The 25310-nt window shown below is 32.3% G+C and overlaps 3 protein-coding genes across 7 annotated transcripts; 2 read left to right on the top strand and 1 right to left on the bottom strand.

Annotated features, from left to right (window-relative positions):
• The first annotated feature begins 1556 nt into the window (after positions 1-1556).
• Positions 1557-7187, top strand: LOC119631552. 5 transcript variants are annotated; one of them, XR_005246673.1, is made up of 7 exons: positions 1557-1729; positions 1789-1914; positions 1973-2170; positions 2226-3540; positions 3862-4014; positions 4172-6242; positions 6827-7187. XR_005246673.1 is itself a non-coding variant. In XM_038023872.1 (6 exons), the coding sequence occupies exons 1-6, from the start codon at positions 1718-1720 to the stop codon at positions 6829-6831; spliced, it is 1809 nt and encodes a 602-aa protein (XP_037879800.1). In that variant the 5' UTR covers positions 1557-1717; the 3' UTR covers positions 6832-7173. The 5 variants fall into 5 exon arrangements, 3 of the variants coding, with proteins under 3 accessions (XP_037879800.1, XP_037879798.1, XP_037879797.1); XR_005246674.1 differs by lacking the exon at positions 6827-7187 and having other exon boundaries at positions 4172-6064; positions 6134-6779; XM_038023872.1 differs by lacking the exon at positions 4172-6242 and having other exon boundaries at positions 6827-7173.
• Positions 7188-11853: 4666 nt separating this feature from the next.
• LOC119632001 lies at positions 11854-16178 on the top strand. Its single transcript, XM_038024665.1, has 9 exons — positions 11854-11973; positions 12033-12158; positions 12217-12414; positions 12466-13291; positions 13359-14426; positions 14754-14908; positions 15118-15232; positions 15302-15613; positions 15681-16178. The coding sequence occupies exons 1-9, from the start codon at positions 11962-11964 to the stop codon at positions 15899-15901; spliced, it is 3033 nt and encodes a 1010-aa protein (XP_037880593.1). The 5' UTR covers positions 11854-11961; the 3' UTR covers positions 15902-16178.
• Positions 16179-18033: 1855 nt separating this feature from the next.
• On the bottom strand, positions 18034-19660 carry LOC119632316 (mitochondrial import receptor subunit TOM22 homolog). The gene is made up of 3 exons (XM_038025157.1): positions 19198-19660; positions 19053-19091; positions 18034-18528 (listed from the first exon to the last, which is right to left on the bottom strand). The coding sequence occupies exons 1-3, from the start codon at positions 19252-19254 to the stop codon at positions 18217-18219; spliced, it is 408 nt and encodes a 135-aa protein (XP_037881085.1). The 5' UTR covers positions 19255-19660; the 3' UTR covers positions 18034-18216.
• Between the last annotated feature and the right edge of the window lie 5650 nt (positions 19661-25310).

Raw genomic sequence — 25310 nt, 5'->3', positions numbered from 1 at the left:
AGGTGTGTTGTTGGCGCTGTACTCGCACACACAACAATAAAGATATCGACTTCAAATTTGGTAGCAACATTGGGAGTTTTTGCATGCGGGTTGGTATTGAAAATGACCGAGACTGGTCAGAGCATAAGTTCGCGGTAAAGCATAAACTGAATACAACTCCGTTTTCCTTAACAAAAATTTGCTTGTTTTTGCACGTTTCTCAGAAATTATAAAAGTTAGAAGACTGAAATTTTCCACATTTACTTGACGAAACAGTTTACTCTTTACATCGACAAATGGAAATAATCGGCCAAACTCAAACAAAGTTACAATTGATTAAATTTTATTTTTTTCACTTTTTTGAGGTTTTATGCTTATTTATCATAACGCAAACAAGACAGAATGTTAAAAATTATTTTGTACATTCCTCGAATGAAGATATATTATCTGCCTATATCTGCATTAATTTTAAAATGGATGTGAAAAACATCGCGATTACTAGTTTCTTAATAATACTAGCGATATGGGTATTAAATAAAAGAACTTAGAGAGTAAAGTATAGTGGTGGGTATGCGATATTCGACAATCCGCCGAAAATAACTTTTTTACTTGTTTTTCATTTTTTGTAAAATAATGTACTTTTCTTCTGCGAGTCAGCAAATCAACAATAAGGATATGTTTGTGGTTGTCATCATCGAGCATATGGGAGCATTTTGAGATGCATTGTTTCCGTATCGAGTTGGGCCAAATTTGAAAAAATAAAACACAAAAAAAAAGTTTAATAGATTAAAGTGAGTATAGTACTGTTTATTCAAATTGTTTAATTTCGCTCTTCTAAATAGCTAGCCTAATATTTATAATCCCCGTATTAAATTTTCATGTTTGTATTCTGCCCAAATACGCGGTAAATATCACGTTTTTAGAATACTTTTTAAATAGTTTCTAGTAGTGTCATATTTCCACGTTTCGTCGTTTTCAGGCATTTTTTGCTAATCCCATATTCGTTTATCCTTTTCCATATTTGAATGAACCAACGGGTAAAAGCAGTGAAAATAATTATTCGATTTTAATGTTTTTTTGTCAGCATTTTGGAATTTTTTAAGTTAAGTAAAAGGATAATTTTTTTATTTTTAATTCTTGTTAAATCAAATTTCGTATAAAAAAAAATCGTATAATAGGTGCTATCACGGCGCATGATTCACAATTGAAATGCGTCAATTCTGTTCGCGTTTAAAGTTGATCAATTTGACGAAAAATCGTTTAAGAACAAAATAGAAGGAATTGAAGAATTGAAAAGCATTTTTAAGAAAAGCGTCCAGGCACTGTCTTTAATTTGCAATTCATTCTGAATCGCTTCCTTTTAATATAAGATTGTAGTTTGTAGATTCGTAAAAATGCCTACCTTATCCTTAGAGCTTAAGTTGTTTCAAATTTGTTCAGTTTGCATATTTGACAACCAGACTATTATCTTAACGAACGTATTGTTAATTTAGCTTGCATTTATGTTTTTTTCCAATTGTTTCAATTATTCCATATTTATTTTCACCTCGTTTATAAACTGGAGCAACTCTGCTAATATAAAGTGGGTAAAAAGTTATGTTATGTACGCTATTTAGTTCTCGAAAAGTCCACGGAGGAATAATGGAATAATTCTACAATAATTTTAAAATAAACTTTCAGGGAAAGTAGCTTTTCGAGGAAAAAAGTATATAAAAATTTTCGTGTAAAATTATAGAAAATGTTAGGAGAGGTAAGTAACGACCATATAAAAAAAATCCAAAAATTTAATTGCTAAGGTCGCGTTAATAGACGACTGTGGTGACTCTCCAACTTGAAATTGAGAATCATCGTTATTCCCTGGAGAAAGGATGTTATTTAATTGGTAAGGACAGCCGAAAGGGAAGGTCTACTAATTATATACAACTTACCAATTGGGTAAGTGGAGTGTTTTAAATTGTTCAAATGTAGTTATAAACTTGTTTGATGTATGCAGCATATAGATGCAAAGCATTGTGTCTTGGAGGTAGACTCCAACGAAGAAATTTTCATCGTTGATTTGGAAAGTGATTCTGGGATTTACGTAAATAATAAGCGGGTCGATCCTCTAACTAAAGAACGCTTAAAATTGGATGAGGATTTTGGTTTGGGTGAACAACTAAAGGCTAAAATAAAATTAATTGAAAGAGAAGAGGTAAAGTCAACATGAAAACAATCTAGTAAAACTTAAAGCTTATTTATGTTTCCAGTCTCATAATATCAATCATTTGGAAAGTATATCCGTTATTAAAGACGTTACGCCAAGGCTCATAGCAGAAGACGAGTGTGTTCAACAATTTAAATTGGAAAATCGTATCTCAAACGACAATGATGATAGTGTTACCATTCCAACAACTCGAATTCATCAGCCCATCTCCACATCTTCAGCAGCGCCTGCTACAAACATTACCAACAGTATAAATCAAAATTCACTTAATGAAGAGGTTGGAGATTTGCATATGCCAAAAATTCAGAAAGTGAAAATTGAATATCCAGATTTCGGTGACTGTAACTTCGTTCAATCAGTTCCAATGACTAGCACTATTAGGATTGACGACGGAGAAAATAATTGTGTACAATTAATTAGTAAAAAAACAAAAAAAACCAAGGAAGGCGAAACGCTTTTCCCACAGGTAAAGAGCTCCTTACAACAAGTTGAGCGAACTCAGACATCGTATGGAACGATCAGTTTTCAAGATTGCGACCAATATTCGATGCAAAATAATAATAAAAGTAAGCAAGTAGCCAAAAAGGGACTTGGAAAAAAAGCTACAAATAACGAGAACAGTATAGACCAAAATTCACCTAACAGAGACCAAGAGATTGGAAATTTTCATACGTCAAAAATTCAGGAAGTGAAAAATGAATATCCAGATTGCGGTGACTATAACTTCGTACAATCAGTTCCTATGACTAGCACTGTTAGAATTGGCAGGGAAGAAAATTCGCTGCAATCAATTAGTAAAACAACAGAAAAGACCAAATATGTCGAAATGCTTTTCCCACGTGTAAGGAGCGCCTCACAACATGATGAGCGAGCTCAGACGTCGCAGGCAATGTCCAGTTTTCAAGGTTTCGACCAATATTCGACCCAAAATAATAATAAAATTAAAGAAATAAGCAAAAAGGGACTTGGAAATAAAAAAGTTGTCCTTGAACGTAAAAAGGAGTCAAACAAGAACACATCCAACGAGGAGGTAGAAAGATCCCAAGCATTGGATAGCACTGTAGCAAAAACTTCGAAAAACAGTAATATTGCTACAAGAAATATTGGAATACAGGGAGCCACAAGTAAGCGTGCGACACGTTTGCACACACTGGAATACGAACCAAGCTGCTTCAATAACTTACCTGAAAATAATGAAGTGGATAAAACTTTAACTATACGCGTAACACGTTCGCATACACGCAAAAAGGAATCGAATAATAATACAGAGCAAGAAATGCCAGGTAGGCGTTTGACGCGTTCTTGTACGCAAGACGGGGAACGAACAAAGAAAAAGGAAAGAAAGACTTCGCTAACCCGTAAGTCAATTCACATCTCTTTCGTTTGTCTCGGTATTAGATATTTCGTTTAAGGTGATGTTTATGATTCTATTCTCCACTTTTTGTTCATACCTTAAACCGCTAGCGGTTCAAGGTACGTCAAATATGCCCTAAAAATTGATTTATGATCGCATTCCACACGTCGCTTCGACTGCTTAACTTTGTGTGATTTTCAATACGTTTTGTGCGTTTATTCAGGAGATCGTAGTTTTCTATATATCTATACACTTAGATTTATCCAAAGCTTACAAAAAACATTCATTACCATCTTCTGTACTTAACAATATTTGTTTAATTCAGTTGTGCACTCTATGGAAACTCGTACACGCCTTAAAAGCACCAATCGTTCTTCGTGTTCCAATGCCAATAACGCCGAAAGTTCAGGAAATGAGGTCAAACGCAAAGGTGGCGCCAACTTTAGTTCAAAGAAATCTAAATACGCAAAAAGAAATGGTAAGAACCCATAAATAAAATAAGTACGAAAACTGTCTGTCATGCACTTCTTTCTTTTATCGGCTCGCATCAAATGCCTAATTGATTATACAAATTTCGGTCTCTGTTGCGAGTTATATTCCAATATAAATCTAACTTGAACTTCCCCCTCATTTAGACTGTTGAAAACAGAAATATCCTTCTACCTATTGTAATTCCATTTAGAGGATGCCCACGGAAGTGTAATGGAGGATAGAAATGTTTTTTATAAATTGTTACAAAGTGTCAATAATTTTAAAAGCGAATCGCATCGGATTTCTTACAGAGACGGTAAAAAATATCATCATCGTCTCACGCGTCAAGATATTAAATAACTTCACAAATTTTCTTTCCTTATTTATAAAAGTTTTTATTCCTAAATATTCTTAGTTTGTTAATCTAATTATTTTCTTAGTTTGGATTCATTTTTATTATATGCAGTATTTTTCAAGTTTACTGGAATTTTTTTTTAATAACTTGAAGTTATTGTCAAAAATTTCTTGCGCATAAATTTATGCATCAAAGCTTTTTAAGTAGATTAGTTTTAAATTTTATCGCATATTAACACCTCTTGTCTACAAATGTAATGACAATCGTTAGTGATATTGAAATGTTGCAAGATTTAGTATAATAAAAAATTGGTATAATTTTAATGAAAAATGCTAATACTATTGTAAATTCAGCGATCAATAGCTTTCTGAAAACCAAAATTGCCAAGAGCACATTTCGTTTGTACGGTTTAAACATGACTTTTTTTCTTGCGCATAAATTTATGCATCAAAGCTTTTTTTGTAGATTAGTTTTAAATTTTATCGCATATTAACACCTCTTTTCTGCAATTGTAACAACAACTATTAGTGATACTAAAATGTTGTAAGATTTAGTATAAAAAAAAATTGTTGTAATTATAATGAAAAGTGTTAATACTATTATAAAGTCAGCGATCAACAGCTTTCTGAAAAGTGAAAGTGTCAACAGCACATTTCGTTTGTACGTTTAAACATGATTTTTTTTTTGTCAACATTCTTTAAAAAAAAATGTAATCCTGTAAATTCTTTTAATCAAAATGTAAAACCTGTATCAATCTACGCTGTTCTAAGAATGGTACGCGCGTTTAGAAACGTTTTCATTGCTATTCACTATTGAAAAAGTATCTCGCTAATGATTGTTTGCTATGCGACTATATCTCTAATTTTCACAACACTAAAGGTGACCTTCATTGACCGAATTTATTAGAAAAAAAAAAAAAAAACCAAAAGAAAAAGCGTTATTAATTGCTGCACTAATACTTTTTATACATTTCCACATATGTATACATTGGCAAATACCAATCTATCATTCCAATACTTTTGTATCCAGAGGTCATGTATATATTTATTTTGTGAAAGGAATGAGTTAATAAATAAATAAAGCCATGTCTGCCTTAGAAACTCTTTTGGCTTTTTGCAACCAAAAAGCTTTGTCAAGCTATGATAAACAAAATGCTTAAACATATGTTAATACAAAATCAAACTTTTTATCAATGATAGTTTTTCGATGTGCTTAATTTAATGTTCTGGTTCAAAGCACATAAAAAATATCTGTAATTCCCTTAGAGGATCTTAACAGTAAATGATTATTTTATTTGCTAAATTTTGTTTATATAGATGTTAAAAAATTTATATTGTATGGATTGGCACACAGTTCTATCTGTTCAGATACTTAAACTAGGGCATCACTATAATATTTAGAAAATTTGTGCTCTCATAGAGCAGCTGCTTATTAAAATTAAACTATTTACTTATATGCTAGGATTGTGTGTGTTTGATCGAGTAGAGGTCTTGGCCCAAGAACACAAAAATCCACGTTAGCACCGATAATGCATTCGTAAAGATGCTGATATGCATAAGTAATATCATCTGTCGCCGATTAATTGCGGATTTGTTAATAATATGACAAAATAATAGCATATATATGAGAAGACGGCGGCTGCATGATCATCATGCACACATGTACATAAATGCATATGCAAGGGCAAACGAACAAACCTATGGTAAGAATATGTTAGATAGTAAAATAAATGAAAAGTAAACCAAATTTCTGCCTCTATATACATATATAGCCATGGACAATCTCTTTGATAGAGATGTATGTGGAGTTTGAACATACCACATAAGATATTCGGAGCGGTTAAGGTTGGTGTGATGGCGCTGTCGCGTAAATTGTTTAAGGTAGTACACACAGTGCGCACCATTGATACAACACATAAAAAATGTTGAACACATAGCCCACATTGCATTACTATAGCAAAACCATATAGTTTAAAAATTGACCAAATAACTAACTGTCGTATCCACAAACAATGATAAGGAGGAAAGTTCCCTTGAAAGTAATTTTTTAAAGCGTCAGGCTTAATAAATAAATAATATTTTTGGAATATAGGACAATTTTAATTATAGTCAGACAAATTCACATAATAGTAATTAAAAAAAAAAATAAAAAATGGACAGTGAGAATTTAATGGGAGGGCTAAAGACAAAAGTAAATATTAATTTCATAAAACTGAAGTGTTTGTACCTTTTCTTTTTCTACTTTTTTGAATGTAGCGTCTTTCGCTATTCCTTTTACCAATATACTCTAATAACCTGGAGAAAGTTTGTACACTTTTCTCTTTCGTATAGCGCGGTGATTAACTCTTTTTCTAAAATATAGAATTATATGGCAACAAAAATTAATTCAATTTTCTTTCTTTCCAAGTTTTTCAATTTAATTATCACAAATCGTGTTTGTATTATATTTTTGTTACGCTATTTAGGTTGATGCGATGCAAATTATACCTTCGCAAGTGTGAATATAGAGGCTTAGCTAGAACGGCCATTTCACAAGAAACTGGATATTCCCCAATTAAACGCCATATTGGACTCGAGCATAATATTTCCAAATTTTTTCGTGGGTGGCTCAGCCTTTCCATTTCCTGGAGGGGCTATTACCTTAAGACAAAAAAACTTTTAACATTCGACTTTTAAGCGCAAAGCAAGTTCTATAAAGTATTTTAAATTCCTAGCTGCACACTAGAGAATCCTAACAAAGGAGAGAACGCATAAATGCTTCTTTAGTCTGCAATTTTTGTTTATTATATAAATTTGACCACTTATATGAAATTTTGAAATTAAAGAAATTATTTTGGTAACCTCCGTAATTCAATTAAATTTTATGACGCCATCGAAATCCCTCACTTATTTTTAATAATTGCTCCACAATTGGAAGATTACCTTTTAAAATAACACTGTTATAAAAAAGTTTAAAAGCATCTTTTAAAACAATAGGTTATTGCCTATTATACCAACCATTGTAAAAGTATATTCATTTTATTTTTTTCGATAATGCATGTAACACCCAAAAGGAAGCTTCAGAGACGCTATAAAATATATTGTTATGAATGTATGGTTGTGTAGCGCCTGGCATTGTATTGCATTACGAAATGCAATACTCAGCGAGGTGAGGTGTGACATAATTTTTATTTTTCTTTTAGCAAAATGAATTATGCTCAATTTGCATGACACACTTCACAGTGGATGCATATACCTATATGCGATCACACCACACCCTTAACGATTTAGAGAGAAAACGTCTTCAACATATTAACAATTTTCTGTTACGAAAGCAAATTTTAACGCTAGTTCTTAATTAATTAATTTAAATAAATTCTTATGTATTTAGTTTATATAGTTTTTAATTATATTTGGTTTATAGTTTTGCATTTCTAAATTTGTATTTTTATACTTAAGTAGATTTGGTTTGAAATTTTTCATTTCTTACAGTTTTGTATTCATAGTCTTAATTAGATTTGGTTTACAATTTTTCATTTCTTAAATTTGGTTTACTAAATCTTTATAGTGTTTGAGATGGCTTTTATTTGTATTGTTAATTGTTTTGTTCTTGAGTCTTAGATAGGTAGTTGTATTTGGGTGGTTTAGTTTAGGTTAAGTTTTGTAATAATGGTGTTGGTTTCTCTTTTATTTGTTTAGTTATATCCCCTTTATTTGTCTTTCCGATATTTCTCATTTCAATGTTAATCTTCTGATGTATTCTTCATATATTCTTAAATAATCTTCATATATTTGTCGTCATTGGGTGGGCTTAATACAATGCTGTTTTATTTTGTTATTTTATGTATGCCTTTGCTATTCCTCATTTATATGGTCATATCCCCTTATTTATTCTTTCCAATACTCCTCATTTTAATATTCTTTGATAATCTTTATGTGTTCTACATCTTCATTTTATTATTCTTTCTATTCTTCACATATTCTTCTTATATTCTTTGATACATACCTTATCTTCATTTTAATATTCTGTCTAATACTTTGTCTTCATTTTAATATTCTTTCTATTTTTTATATATTCTTATTTTTATGCATTCTTGGGAGCTCATCAGATCAATTTTTCCGAGGGCGTACCGCAGTAGTCTGGATATTCAGTTGTCCTTTTAAACTCCTTTGCATGTTAACTTTGTGTATTATATAGAGAAACCATTAGTAAATGCTGGTGGGCAGAGGATATCCGGTCTGCACACTGCATATTGTGCAGCAGTGACTTTACCGCGATGAAATACATGTTTTGAGGGGAGGGTCGTAGCGATTGGATTTTAGGTGGGCGGGATCGTTATTAGGTGTCCCAAATAGGTTACTTCTGGAATCAATCAATGTAACAGAAAAAGTTATATCCCCTTATTTCAAATATAATGTTATTTGTTTATTATTATTATTATTATTTTTTTTTTGTTTAGTAAGCCTTTTTAACTTTATTTTTGTTTTAAATATCTATTCTTTCTATATTTTAATATTCTCTGCATCTATCTAATCTTCTTAATGTTAATATTTTTTATATATTTTTCATTTATATATATTATTATTATTATTTTTTTTTGTATTCTTTTTGTTCATTCTTCTTTCTATTTTTTTTTTTTTTTTTTTTTGATATATTTCCTAATAGTGGGTAGGGTGAATGTTGTTATTTTTTTTAGTTGGCACGGAACTGCTGTCTATATATGCATTCCTTGATTATCTTTTGATAATCAATGGTTTTGACGTCGTCGCCAAAAAGTAGTTGATGGGCGTGTTCGAAGTCGAAGGGGGTGAAGAAGGATGTGCCGTGTTCTGCCTCGAAAGCTGGAGTGCTGTCCTCGGGTGGGATCATTGTGTGGGCGGGTGTTATAGGAAGTGTGTAAAAATTATTTGTTGTGAGTTGTAGGTGACTGTAGGAACGATTGTGTTGGACGGGTTTTATAAGAGGTGTGTGTCAGGAAAATTCGGCCTCAACGTGATCTGGGTTTGCCAGGATCTAAATATGTTCCTCAGAAAGCGACGGGATGGGTGCAGTATCGGTGTGGCAGAATCGCCATGTAATGAATCTATGGTTGGGTAGCGTATGTTTTCTATTAAAATTGTTGTTACTGTTATTGTGATAATTCCTGTTTTGATTATTGTATCTTTGCTTATTTCTAATGGGATTACTGTTGTGATATTGATTTCTGTTGTTTTGGTTAGTGTAGGAGTTTTGGTTGTTGTGGCGATTGTGTGAGTTTTTCTTTTGATAATTTATTTTCATTACCTGTGAATTTATTTGCTTCGAAAAAGGTTTTTAGTTGGGCCGCAAAGATAGTGGGTTTCATGTAGTCGTCGAGGCCGTTTTTGAATATGGTTAGGACGTACGTATCGTTGATACTAGTAATGATGGATTATTATTCGTTAGTGGGCTTGGGGCCTAGTTCTTTGATTTGAAGGTAAGTTAGATCTGCTACTACATTCAATATTAAACCAGACAAGGCTACGTCTAATAGAAACAATAATAATAATTCCAATACCAATAACTACAACAGCAATAATAGAAATTTCAACTATCGAAATCGAAATAATAATAACAGACATCAAAGAAACAACAACCAAAACAACCGCGTACAAGCAATAGAAAACTAGGGAAACGGATTTCACCCGGATTCCTTAACGATGCCCCTGAATTCGGGATAAAACACTTAAACCAGGCATCCACTGAATACCCAAAACAAGCAAACTCCCATATCTTTTCCCTCTCAAAATTATCCAACTACATACTACTAAATATTCAAAATGCAAAAAAACCAGAAATGTCATTTCTATTGGACACTACAATATATTCTTGATCAGAATAGATGATACTCCAAGGTGATTTAGCCATGTCTGATGGCCTATGCGAGGTGTGTTGTTGGCGCTGTACTCGCACACACAACAATAAAGATATCGACTTCAAATTTGGTAGCAACATTGGGAGTTTTTGCATGCGGGTTGGTATTGAAAATGACCGAGACTGGTCAGAGCATAAGTTCGCGGTAAAGCATAAACTGAATACAACTCCGTTTTCCTTAACAAAAATTTGCTTGTTTTTGCACGTTTCTCAGAAATTATAAAAGTTAGAAGACTGAAATTTTCCACATTTACTTGACGAAACAGTTTACTCTTTACATCGACAAATGGAAATAATCGGCCAAACTCAAACAAAGTTACAATTGATTAAATTTTATTTTTTTCACTTTTTTGAGGTTTTATGCTTATTTATCATAACGCAAACAAGACAGAATGTTAAAAACTATTTTGTACATTCCTCGAATGAAGATATATTATCTGCCTACATCTGCATTAATTTTAAAATGGATGTGAAAAACATCGCGATTACTAGTTTCTTAATAATACTAGCGATATGGGTATTAAATAAAAGAACTTAGAGAGTAAAGTATAGTGGTGGGTATGCGATATTCGACAATCCGCCGAAAATAACTTTTTTACTTGTTTTTAATTTTTTGTAAAATAATGTACTTTTCTTCTGCGAGTCAGCAAATCAACAATAAGGATATGTTTGTGGTTGTCATCATCGAGCATATGGGAGCATTTTGAGATGCATTGTTTCCGTATCGAGTTGGGCCAAATTTGAAAAAATAAAACATAAAAAAAAGTTTAATAAATTAAAGTGAGTATAGTACTGTTTATTCAAATTGTTTAATTTCGCTCTTCTAAATAGCTAGCCTAATATTTATAATCCCCGTATTAAATTTTCATGTTTGTATTCTGCCCAAATACGCGGTAAATATCACGTTTTTAGAATACTTTTTAAATAGTTTCTAGTAGTGTCATATTTCCACGTTTCGTCGTTTTCAGGCATTTTTTGCTAATCCCATATTCGTTTATCCTTTTCCATATTTGAATGAACCAACGGGTAAAAGCAGTGAAAATAATTATTCGATTTTAATGTTTTTTTGTCAGCATTTTGGAATTTTTTAAGTTAAGTAAAAGGATAATTTTTTTATTTTTAATTCTTGTTAAATCAAATTTCGTATAAAAAAAAATCGTATAATAGGTGCTATCACGGCGCATGATTCACAATTGAAATGCGTCAATTCTGTTCGCGTTTAAAGTTGATCAATTTGACGAAAAATCGTTTAAGAACAAAATAGAAGGAATTGAAGAACTGAAAAGCATTTTTAAGAAAAGCGTCCAGGCACTGTCTTTAATTTGCAATTCATTCTGAATCGCTTCCTTTTAATATAAGATTGTAGTTTGTAGATTCGTAAAAATGCCTACCTTATCCTTAGAGCTTAAGTTGTTTCAAATTTGTTCAGTTTGCATATTTGACAACCAGACTATTATCTTAACGAACGTATTGTTAATTTAGCTTGCATTTATGTTTTTTTTCCAATTGTTTCAATTATTCCATATTTATTTTCACCTCGTTTATAAACTGGAGCAACTCTGCTAATATAAAGTGGGTAAAAAGTTATATTATGTACGCTATTTAGTTCTCGAAAAGTCCACGGAGGAATAATGGAATAATTCTACAATAATTTTAAAATAAACTTTCAGGGAAAGTAGCTTTTCGAGGAAAAAAGTATATAAAAATTTTCGTGTAAAATTATAGAAAATGTTAGGAGAGGTAAGTAACGACCATATAAAAAAAATCCAAAAATTAAATTGCTAAGGTCGCGTTAATAGACGACTGTGGTGACTCTCCAACTTGAAATTGAGAATCATCGTTATTCCCTGGAGAAAGGATGTTATTTAATTGGTAAGGACAGCCGAAAGGGAAGGTCTACTAATTATATACAACTTACCAATTGGGTAAGTGGAGTGTTTTAAATTGTTCAAATGTAGTTATAAACTTGTTTGATGTATGCAGCATATAGATGCAAAGCATTGTGTCTTGGAGGTAGACTCCAACGAAGAAATTTTCATCGTTGATTTGGAAAGTGATTCTGGGATTTACGTAAATAATAAGCGGGTCGATCCTCTAACTAAAGAACGCTTAAAATTGGATGAGGATTTTGGTTTAGGTGCAGAACTAAAGGCTAAAATAAAATTGGTCGGAAGGGTAGAGGTAAATGAAATTTAAAAACAATTCAAAATAATTGCTGTTTTATTTTTCCAGTCACATAATGGCAACCGTTCCGTAGTGAGCTTGAAAAATACATCGAATATCAGAAAATTTACTCTCAGTCCTATAATAGGGGAAAATAATGTCCAATGGGTACATAATGTGGAAAACAATAACCTAATTGGACACCACGATAGTGAACCACTTCCAGAAACTCAATCGAGATCTTTTACATCCGATGCTGCAAATAACATCAGCTTAAATAATATCTCATTTAATGATGAAGAAGAAGATTTCTGTATACCAGAAACTCAAGAAATAAAAGCTACAGACCCAGATTTGGACAATGGCGCTTTTGCTAACAAAGCAAATTCTGTAGCCGATTCCATAGACGTTGATGAAGTAACAGGCAGTCAATTTAGAATCTGTACTCAGGACTTCAATGACGAGAATAAAATGGAAGATTCTCAAACAATACCCATAATAAAATACAATATGGCATTGCAAAGTGAATCGGGTAGGGTATTAACACAATTACAAGGCAACAAAGAAGAAATGAAAGAAATGTCGCCAATAAATTTGCTATCAGCTGAACGCTCGCAAAACGTCGAGATAACATCAGGCCCTCCTTTTAGAGATGAAACTGCCACTCCCGATATATTGGATTTTTTGGAACTGACTGAAATGATGCAGGAAGTACGAAATGAAACCAATAACGTAGCAGAAGATGAGCAAGATTTAGTACCCACTCAGGCGTTTCCTACTAGAGGTGTATTTAAAAATAGACCGCAGAATCAAGCGTTGGAGATTGGAAAGTTTGGAAAAAATGATCCTTTGTTAACACTACGTGACAAAGAAAACACTTATCCTCCTAGTGAAGGTTATTAAAAAAATATAAATTTATGTGACAGACAATTAATGTGAAATTTGCCAATGATTCTTTACAGTGCGATCTAAATCTATTTTTACGATAGTAAATGGAACAAGTGTGCATGATAATGCAGATGACGTGTTGACTGAGGAATTCTTAAAGATGCCAACTTCTAGATCAGCAGCAATGAAAACTTGCTTAAGTTCTTCATTGTTGAAAGATAAATCGAAAAGTCCAACTACATTTTTCAAGGATGTGAAAACAAAAAAAACCCAAACTTCTAATTTATGCACATTTAAGAAACCGCTAAATGAATATGAGCCCGCAAAAAGCAATACATCAACACCCAGCAACAGCTCTGTATCGGATTCAGATGTAGATTTGCTCATGTGTACACCCCAGCTTATAAAAGAGCATATTAATATTTCTGGTGTAGAGTTGCTAGTCGCAACAAGCAAGGATGTGCTCGATAGCAACGTTGAAAGCGAAGAAAACGAGCGAAATAATGTGGTAAAATTATTTAATAAAAAACCGAAAGAGAACAAAGATTTCGATAGGCTTTTGTCACATGTAAAGAACTCCTCACCGCGCGCTAAGCGATCTAGAATATCCCACAAAACAGACAGAGTTAAACTTCTCAGCTGGAAGAACTCCACCGAAAATAACCGTAAATATATAGAAAAAGTCAAAAAAGGAACTAGGAATAAGGAGACTATCATTAAAGCCGAAAAGGAATCGAACAATAGCCAGCCAAGCAAAAAATTGGAAAAATCTGCTTTCTCGAAAAGGAATGCACAGAAAACTGTGAAAAAAAGCCGGACATCGGCAATAACTGTAACCCAAGAAGTGCCAAAGGAGCGTTTGACACGTGCTAGAACACGTGAACGGGAACTACAAAATTCCACTGGAGTACATAAAGTTGATAACGAAAGGGGAACGTCGGTAAAGAGTAATCCAATTACGCTCTTCTCAGCAAGGCGTTCAGCGCGTTTAAGAACACTAGATCAAGAACTAAGGGCTTCTCTTGAAAGATCTAAATGTGCCGTTAATATAAGTTCAGACCTACGTGAAAAGAATCGAAGCAGTAGCCTGCATTCACAATTGAAAGATGATGACGAAATCGATCTTATCCCCACCCAACCTTGTAAGTTAATTGATTTTTATAAGTTTATTCTTCTTCACACCCTAAATCGCTAGAGGCGCAAGTTATTTTAATTACGATCTTAAAATAGAATTGCGATCAATTTTTCTATAAGTCACATTGCACAAATCGGCCGCTTAACTATATAGGTTTTCTAGTATTTGTGGTGAGTTTACTCTGAAGGTCACGATATTTTATATGTTTATAATTTTCCAAATTTTGTGCAAAATGAGGAAGGAAAGGACTTAAACGCACACATATCAGTGCAGTAATGTAAAGTATTGAACGGTCGGACTTTATTGACATTTACAAATTTTCAAATTATTTCAGTTGTACGCACGATGGAAACCCGCGCACGTTCTAAAGAAAGTTACAGTTCTTCTAGTTGCAGTTCCAGTAAAGAAAGGATACTAAAAAATGAACTTAAACGTAAATGTCTCGACGTACACAGTTCAAAGGATTCTTCTAAGCGCTCAAAAGAAATGGTAAGACAATTGTGAACGAACCATGAACAGCATTTATTTTTTTTAATATGTATCCACAATATGGGTTTTGCGAGCATATCCTTCTACATTTTTAATGTTATCGACTCGCACTTTTCGGACTGTTTTTTAGCGAATCGTAAATACAGAGTTGCTAGGATAACGTTACTTAAATTCTAACAATATGATAACCTGAAATTCATTTCATTTAGAATGTTGAAGGATCAAATATTCCACTTACTTCGACTTCGTCTAAAAGGTGTTTGCAAATATCTGCTACAATGATCGATAAAGATCTTTTTGAAGAGTTAGTGCGAAATTCCAGAGGTTTTTATATTTAAAATATTGTTTTTCCAAAAATTGAATTGAATTGACTTTTAAATTGAATTTTTTTAGGTTTATGGACAGTGGCCAATGATCCGTTGGATAGTGAACTTTTGATTATGGATAAGGGCAGCCGTACCTATAAGTTTCTCTTAGCAATGGCCAAAGGCATACCGATCGTCACGACAGAATGGATTAAAAAAGTGAACGAGGGTCGTACCTTAATATCTTTCAAAAATGATTTCTTTAGTGATCCCGTATTTGAGAGAAAACACAAATTTTCTGTTTTAAAATCTTTGGGCATGGCCAGATCCAAAAAACTATTCCAAGGTTGTCGATTCTTTACGACTTCAAAAATCAGACCCCAGCCGGAAGAAGTTAGAAGTACAGTATTTTTATTTGGCTTTTTCTTTTACTTTCTCAATTTATATATATGCTTTATTCTTTGCAGATATTATCGAATGTGCTGGTGGTTCTGTCCACAATGAATACGACAAAGTTAATGAGAAGAAACAGGGGAAAATTTATTTGATTTCTTGCTCAGATGATAAGAAAGATTGGCACACACTTCGCCATCGTTATAAAAATATTACCATCATTCCCTCGGAAGCCATAATGTCAGCAATAATGCGTCAGGACGTCACTCTTCTTGATAAAATTGTATTGACTTGATTTTGGGGACTGACTTAGTTTTGGCTATATGGATTTTTGAAGTTTGCTAGCGTCTCCCCTTTCTTATGACCATTCATAAATTCATTTGATAAGCTTCTGATGCATATATAAAAATATGAGGGCAATATTTTCTAATATGTCTGCTCGCTTGGCTTTATATGTTCACACATTTGAAAAAACTGGAGATTTAATACAAAGAGCAAATGAAAACTTTTAATTCATATACGTAAAAAAAAATCATATATTTTCTAACATTCCCTTAAATTTTCGACATTTTTATTATCTACTTATGTAAAATTTTTACCTTTTTAAGATCTAGGAGTATTACAGTCTTTTTTTCTTCTTTTCAAAATTTCATGACTAATACGTTATGTCTAGCACCACCAACATCACTAAGTGTGTCCAAATTTCGTGTAATGAAAAAAAGGAGTAAAATGGATACAATTGTAATGAAAAACTCCTATTAAGTAGGAAGTTAAAGAAGCTGATTTTGAAAAAGATAATCGGCCACTAGTTGTATAATTTCCAAAACTAATGCTCGAAAATCGGAACCGGTTTTACCCCAGTTCGCAATTCAATCACTTTCCATTTTAAGGCTTCTTTATGTTAACGTAAGAAAAAAAGAAAAACCTTTATTGGCCGCTCCATTTGTATTCTAAACATTTTAGTATGTGTATAGTTTTAAATATTTCGACGCCATTATTTTTGTGTCTAGAAGTAAAATATGTGTCCATTTTTTATAGCCACTGGGAGATGGGTGTATACTCATTCTGTTTTCTTTTTTGCATAATGTATGTTACACTCAACAGAAAGATTCAGAGACTCCATAAAGTACATATATTCTTGATCAGCGTGAAATTCTGAGTTGATTTAGCCATGTCTGTCCGTCTGTTCGTTGTGTATTGTTGGCGCTCTACTCACACATATAACAAGAAAAATGTCGACTTCAAATTTGGTAGAAACATTGGACGTTTTCGGGCGGGGGTTGGTATTGAAAGTGCGCCAATTTGGTCAGAACATTTATTTTACGAAACAGTCTACTCTTTACGTTTGAAAAATGGAAATAATCGGCCAAGCTCAAAGTTACAATTGATTAAATTTTATTTTTTTCACTTTTTTGAGGTTTTATGCTTATTTATCATAACGCAAACAAGGCAGAATGTTAAAATCTATTTTGTATACTCCTCGAATGAAGATATATTATCTGCCTATAACTGGATTAATTTTAAAATGGATGTGATAGACACCGCGATTACATTTTTCTTAACAACACCAGCGATATGGTTATCAAACAGAAGTTCGAGAGTAGAATGCAAAAAGTATAGTGGTGGGTATGCGAGATTCGGGCCATGCCGAATATTATTTATAAACAGGACGAATAAAACTCTTGTAGTAATCTAAAATTTTAGAAAGCTTTGCCAAACCAAATGCAGTTTTATTTCAAAATTGATGTATTCGTCAATAATATTTGGAAAATAAATATTGAAAAGATAAGAGCGTTGTAAGTTTTTGACTTGACACGTTTTCAAATCAGTTAGTGCTTGCAAAAATGCATTTTTTTTTTTTTTGTTTTATTAGTACATAGAACACCTCACCATCCGTCGCGCCAAAATAACATTTTTCGTAGACGTATATACCCGATAAACTTCATCTCGATTTACTATTAAATGTATAATTTAGGTTTCAGTTGCTTAATAAGCGCGGTATGGATAAAAAAGAAGTTGAAGAAATCATCAAACATATTGATAGTGAATGCTAGACTGCATACCTATTTGATTTTATTAGGAAAATGAAACAAGAATCGAAAATGAGGTTATCTTGTTTATTAGTTTAACAATTTCATAAAAGCTTTATTTCTTTTATTAAAACATAGGTAAGCCCTATATAAACACACACCCACTTAATCGATAACTTTTTAGCCGCTGATGGCAGGATACTTTATTTTACGGAAAAAGTTACCGACTTATCAAATTTTTACTTGATGAGCGACTGCTTAAAAGGTCACATCGCAGATACAAGAATATTCCTTTTTTTATGCAAAATAGTTGCATACGTTAAAATTGTAAAGGAAAGGGAGATAAATTTAAGAGAAAGACATTTTTGTTTTGTTTCTATTGTTATGCGAAGATTCGAGGGAATTTTTCCCTTGTTTTGGTATTTTTTAATCAACTAATAATTATTAAATTTGTCCATCTACTCGTTACTAAGTTTTAGCTTTTATCAATCGTACTGTCGACTAATTTGTTTGCTAGATAAACAATTGATTTTTTCTTCTTTTTTTTTGGTGTTTGAAAATTAACTTAAATCTCGGATTTTTAGCGCACTTGTGGTAGTTCTGGTGTCGGGCCGGTAACAGCTGCCATAGCTGAACCGGGACCCAATAACACTTGTTTTTGTTGTGTTTTTTGCATTTCCTCCATTTGAGCCCGTTCTGTTTCAAATATGACTGGAGCAAATAGTATTACCGAGCTTGTAAAGAAAATCCAAGAAGCATTGCATGAAAATCTATATAGACCTTTAACGCCTTTAGTTGTCAAGCACACCAATGCGCCGGTAAATTCGCGTAAAGGTTCTGGAAACATTTCTGTTAAACCCCATAAACGTTCACTCACGGTTTCGTCGGGCTCCTTGAAAAATAAAATAGACGAAGCATATATTGCAATTACCATTTCGAAAGTATAATTTTTGTTTTTTTAAATATGTGTACATTACAATTTGACAATTATTGTCCCACGTCATGTTGTTCTTTCATTTAATTAAAAAAAAAAAAGGCTTTTTTTAGATCTTCAACCTACAAATTCTATCAAAGATGACAATATGAAAAAGTGTTCGCGGTTTCGATAAAGTGTAACCTATGCTATTTTTGTAACTTTCCTCTTTTATTAATGTGAACGAATGCAAAATGGCACATAGTAAAAGAAAATTGCGCTTATAAGAGGGAAACAAGTGTTGTTTGTATTATTTTTTCAATCTTAGAAAGCACTATAACCAAGGTACATAAATTTTGAAGCTAAATAGAATAGAACGTAAAAATGAGGTTAGGTTATTTGGCATAGAAATGGGACTTTGTTTGGACAAACCGACCGCCCGTGCATATATAAATTTCCCTGAAGTATCTAATAATAAATTTTAGCAGATACAATTGACTTACATCATCATAATTTTCTTCTGCACTGTTGTAGCTACTAGTCTAAAAAATATAAATATGATAAATATAAACATATACATTAATATGCGTTCAGCGTAAAAGTAGAAAATATATCGATTTTTATCTCATTTTTCAATGAAGTTCTTACAGTGGCTACAGTTTTACGTTCGGGTGTCTCATCTTTGCTGCCGCCCAATGAGGACATTCCGCTATCCTTCTCGATAAACTCGATATCTGGATCAGAGTCTACCAAATCTTCTATCTTTACGGTATCCACTTTTGCTGTTTGTATTATAACCACAAGTACCGGAAAAAATATTAATTCGTTTTCGTTTGTTTTTTTTTTTTGTTTCGAAGAAGGAAAATCCTTCGCTTCGTTTTATAATTCGTAGGATTTTCCGATTATGTGTGAGGCAAGTACAATTTGTTAATTCAATCAATAAGAATTTTTTTTATATGGAAAAATCAATAACATTCATGTTATTAAAATTACAAAATATATCTGTGAACTTTTGCGCAATAAAACACGACGATATCCTCATTCGTTTTCTGTAATTTTTCCACATTAGATTTATAGTTCGAATGACTCCACAATCACACGCGACATTTTCGAAGTGAACAGCGTTGCCAGTTTACTTTAATTTTCTGCTAAAATATATTACAAATATTTTAGAAACTTGACAGCATTTAGCAGTGTTGGATATATGACTTAAATAAAATTGCTCTCAATTTTTGTCGCAATTTAAATTTTCTTTAGCTTGCGTATGACTTATGATAGAACTCTTAGATTTTAAAGCATTTTGAAAAATTTCGAATTGATTCTTTAAAAGCGCACATACATACATAAGCCAAATGTAAGTTTAATAAGTTAACTAGATATCTCGAAACCAAAATATCTAATTGGAAAGAGCAATAAACCTTAATTCGCTCGAAATTCGGTAAGTTTGATTTCTATGTCAATTTACTATTACGAACAAATTTCTACCAAGAAATATTTATAAAGATTCAGTCTTCGTAGGAACGGTTATATGAGGGAGAATGAAAAACATGACCCGATCCAAGCAATTCTCAATAGCGTTCGTTCTTGGGTCGCAGCACGTCAATGTACCAAGTTTTATCAAATTATCTCAAAAGCTACCACGTGTAGGTTGAACACAAATTTACTTGGACGAGTATCAGACAAACAGACAGAGGGATAGACCAGCTGATTCTAAATCGATCGGCATAATAAGAAGATGGGTTTATCTTCTTACGCCCTTCCATGTGTTACGTATGTCCGCACAAACTTAATATAACCTGTACCACAATTGATGTAGGATATACTAATACTTGAATAAATCAACCAAACAACCGTGCAGAACATCGAAACCGTACAGAAAATCGAAATGTTATCAGAATTATAACGAACAAACCCAAAACTAGTGCTATTGATATTGCAGAAGACCTAGAAAAATGTGAGCCAATTAGTATTTGTTTACCATCGCATCCGAATATATTTAGATTAAAATGATCACTAACAATTATGGCTTTCCAAAAATTTATATCATCAACATTTATGTGGAGTTTTGCAAACTTGAGATGTTTTAACATAATAATTTCTCTTATAAATGGCTTTTTTTTTTTAAATACGGCTATGCAGACCGTTGGCTTTTAAAATATTTCGAACGGGTTCAAGATGAATACCAATTGACTTGAATGGAATTTTTTTGATTACAGTAAATGTGAAAAATTCGATTCAAACCGCACTCGACTATCAGTTTTTATAGTCTGCATCACTTGTTGTATGGGGTATATTAAATAAAGCGAACCGATGTAACACCCAGAAGGGCTTAAGATAGGCCCACCTTTTATAATACCGATCGATTCCGAATCATAGTCTGAATTGATCTAAGCCTATGAGTCTGTCTCAAGCCTGTCCACGTGAATTTGTGTTCAAGCTGCAGGTCGCAATTTTTGAGATATTTTGATGAAATTTAGTACAATGACGTGTTTTGACTCAAGGACGAACGCTGTTCAAAATGGTTCGGATCAGTACACTTCTTCGACTACTTCCGATATATCCTACTTTGAAAAGTCGTTGTATGGAACAAAATGCAATTTTCAAAATTTCACGACAAAAGTGGCTACGTAATAGTATTTCGACATTCTAAATTGGTGTGAGAACTTTGGCCGGCTGGGACAATTTTTGCACCCGCTCTCATATAACGAAAGTTGAAGTTCTTACGGCAGAAAGGTATAACTTTCACTGCTTCACGATGAATATTATAGCGTAGTAGTAATTCAATATAGAAAAATTAACTGCACCAAATTTGGATCATCTCGGTCTATTTTTCGGACTCTACCCTAATAAAAATTTTCACGAATATTGGCCCTTTGTAGAGCAGTAAAGATATGCCTCCATATGGAGACAAAATATAATTTTTGTGTTCCATAATAAAGATAAGAATTGTGTTAGACAATATGGTGTAGGAAATTCAATGGTCGGCTTTGCCCGACTATAATATTTTTATTTGTTATTTAATAAGTTTGCAATATATATCATTCATCAAACCTTTAACCGGTACCATCTAGTACTTATTGGATTTGAAGTGGCATTGCGGAATTTTGCAATGTTGCTGTAGCTTATTATGATCAAAAAATAAATGTGAATATAATACGATTGCAAAGGAAAAGGAAACCAGGAAGAAAGATGGAAATGTACGCCTGTGTGTGGTTCTTGATGTCTATGTATGTATGAACACTTTTATCAACTGTGTGATTAAAGTGCGAAAGCAATGCACTCATTTACACACTGCATCATTCATTCAAATGTAGGAATATGGATTAATTATATGTGCTGATGTGTAGTTGAGCGTGTAGCAATTATTTGCTCATTTTCATAATAATACACCAAAAATTATACATTATTTTCATGGAAAACTGCATATTGGAGGATGCCCGAAACATCATATGGCGTTATTTAAATTGAGCAAACTTAAATTTATTGCTTTACAGTTTCCGTCATAGGAATTTGACTTTTTGTCCACGGAAGGGCTTCCTTTTGATTTGATAATCCCTATATATCTTAGCAATTAAAAAAATAGACCTATGTGATCCAAATTCCCTACTGGTAATTTTTCTGCTAAATTGCTATTACGCACCGATTTTGCCTTTTTATTAAATTATATTAGATATTTTTCTTGTTTAGTTGTTAAATTAGATTTTAGATTATGTGCAGTTCCCAGGCTTTGTTCAAATACACCAATATCTTGTTGTCTATCCGTGTCATAAATTTGCAAAAAAGGCTAATGAAACATGATTTCTTAATTTCAGGCTCCTTCTGCTTTCCAGTAACGATTTATGCCAGAGACAACTAAATAACAAGAAGTGCTGGCAAAATCTCAGGGACTTTGATCTTTCTCTTATCAATAACAATAATAGCGCTGTTAATTAGCAATTCCTTAATTGCTTGTCTTTTCATTCTTACTATTTGTATGGGTAAAAATTTTGTTAATAGTTTCCTGATATAAACTCACTCTGCATCAAACCTCTGCATTTACCGCAAACGCAAAAACATATCGAATTTTTTGAAGGCACAATTTTCATGAAAGCCCTCGATCTGATTTAAGTTAAGCAACATGAATTTAGTTGTCAAAGATACTACTAGATAGAACTACAAGTTAGACTTCGCCGTGTTTGCTTTTCATGAGAGCCACTTTATACTTTTATGGGTCTAAATTATATATCAAATTACTCTTACGTACCAATTTTCATTATAAAATATCAAAAATCGGACATTTTTCCTTCAGACTTTTTTATGAGGTGAGATTCGGAAAATATTTCTACGTTGTCCAAATTCGATACGATTATCGTTTATATCAAATTATTATTATGCATACATTTTCAACAATAAATATTGAAAATTAAATCTTTTTACCATAGAGATTCAGTTTTTCATCCGATTCAATTTACAACTACCAATAATAATATTCACCGATTTTGTCGCGAAATTCTGAAAATTTGAATTGTTTTCATACATTTTATAAAAGTAGTGTGTAATATAGGAAGTGGTTGAACATGGAAAAGTTTACCAAATTTCATAAAAAAATATTTCGAAAGTTACTTGAACACAAATATACATGGACAGACGAACATACAGGCTTAGATACAGGGTATATTAAGTTTTTGCGAACGTACGCAATCTTTAGAACGGCTTAAACCAGCCACACCTTTTATTATATAAATCGATTCCGAATCATTTTAATATGTTAGAATGAAAATTTGTTCATAACAAATCATAGGAAGTTTCGATCACATAGATCTATTTTTAAGACCGCACCATATACGGAGTTTCTCACGACGACAAAGCCTCACAGCTCAAAAATAATAAAGTCCTTGGCAAGTAAACTGAGTTTACTAAATTTAGACCACGTTGACGTTTGAGTATTCGAGAGCCCAGCACGAGAACCTTCATGAAAATATTGCATTTATGTAAAAGTATTGTATAATTTTTGGTGAATTATTAATTAAGTACATTTATGTAGGGTGTATAAAAGTTGGTCTTGTCGGTTTTCGATCATCAGAAGTCTATTATCTAGAAAGTCAAACTTAATATTAATGATATTTTACTCCAATTTTAAGTCTTTTCTACAATCAGCAGAAAGTTCAGCTTAGGAAACTTCGACATAAGCACACGTACACCGTTGCAATCGAGAATGGAAACTTTTTTTTATTCTCAATTAGAAAGAATCGTTAATTATCGAGAGTTGGATTTTTCAGATATCTCGAGATTGAGAGAATAGTTTTGACAAATTCAAAATCCGTCAACAAACGTTTAAAGTGAAATTGTAGAAACAAGGTCCAAGTTCTTAAAAAACGATCGATCAATATTTATGCTCTTGCTGTGAACTAATTACAACAGCCAATTGCTCACAGTTCAAGGGAAAGTACTTAGTATGTTTTTTCAAAATGAGATAATGTGTGTACACAAAAAATCGAAGTAGACTTATCAAATTCATATATCGTCACAAATTTATTGGCAACCATCAATTCCCTAGAAAATAATTAAATTACCTAGACTGCATAAACCGTTATGTGCTCATATTGGAAAATGGTAACACCAAGCCAGCGAAGGGGTAAATGCTGATTAGACATAAAAAAGGAGATATAAGAGAAAAAACAAATTAGAGAAATTTAGCGTAAACCGAACGTCTCTGTCTTTCAGTAAAGAAATGTAGAATATTTTGATGTTAGGAAGTAAAAAAAAAAATGCGGACTGGTTTTCAAAATTTAATATATTTTATCATATATTATTAATCGAATTTAATTGATATCTCTTACAAAAAAAAAAAAATAAATAAAGACTATTTTTAACGAAAATAAAAAATACAATGTGGTTACCTAAAAACTGAAAAATAAAGTGGAGTAATCGCAAAAAAGAAAAAATAAAATAATAATAAATACATAAATAAAACGGATTGTGCTTGGAAAGTGGAAGAAGACGGGATGATTGACGCGAATTGATAACATTTCGCCTTATTGAAGGTAAAAATCAAAACACGTGCGTTATGTGTATAGAAAAAGAGCTTTTCGAAACACTCACGGCATCTCACGAGGAAGTAAATAAATTTTATTGCCGTGAAAACAGGACATGCATTTCAACATATATATATATATATAAAGGAATTAAAACTCTTAGGTAATAATCTACAACTAATACGTATAGGTGTGCGTATGTAAGATACACATATGTACCTTTATCTACATGTACGTAGAGAATATATACTCTCATACTCATCTTTGTAAAAAAAAAGGAAAAAGAAAAGAAGAGAGAAACAAAAAAGGATTATGTGCAAAGTTAAAGTGCTCGAGCAGAAGCAAGTGTAAAATGGCGATATGTTTTGCAAGCAAATATAATAATGTGTAAAATAAGAAGTACCAACCAACGGAAATCTGTATGTATGTTTGTTAATTCAGTTACTATTAATAATATGAAAATTGAGAATATATACGATGTCGGCTGAGAATTCAAAGTTTAATGAAAAAATTTAATCCTTATAAACGGAGAATATATATATATATATAAATAAGAAAAGGATAAAACTACTTAAATGATTGTCACACATTATAAGCTCACTGCGATTTGTGTATGCATGCATGCATGCATGCATATTCTAAAATATTCTATCACTCTTGTGTGGAAATATTCAAAAGTCTATCTTACGATTTCTTAAGGACAATAAGTTTTTTTGAGCGTCGCGGAAAAATCAAACAAATGAAATT

The sequence above is a fragment of the Glossina fuscipes genome, unplaced genomic scaffold (assembly GCF_014805625.2).
Source record: "Glossina fuscipes isolate IAEA_lab_2018 unplaced genomic scaffold, Yale_Gfus_2 1, whole genome shotgun sequence".
NCBI classification, from domain to species: Eukaryota; Metazoa; Arthropoda; class Insecta; order Diptera; family Glossinidae; genus Glossina; species Glossina fuscipes.
The sequence above is the reverse complement of the archived record's forward strand: the minus strand, read 5'-3'. Positions and strand labels throughout refer to the sequence as shown.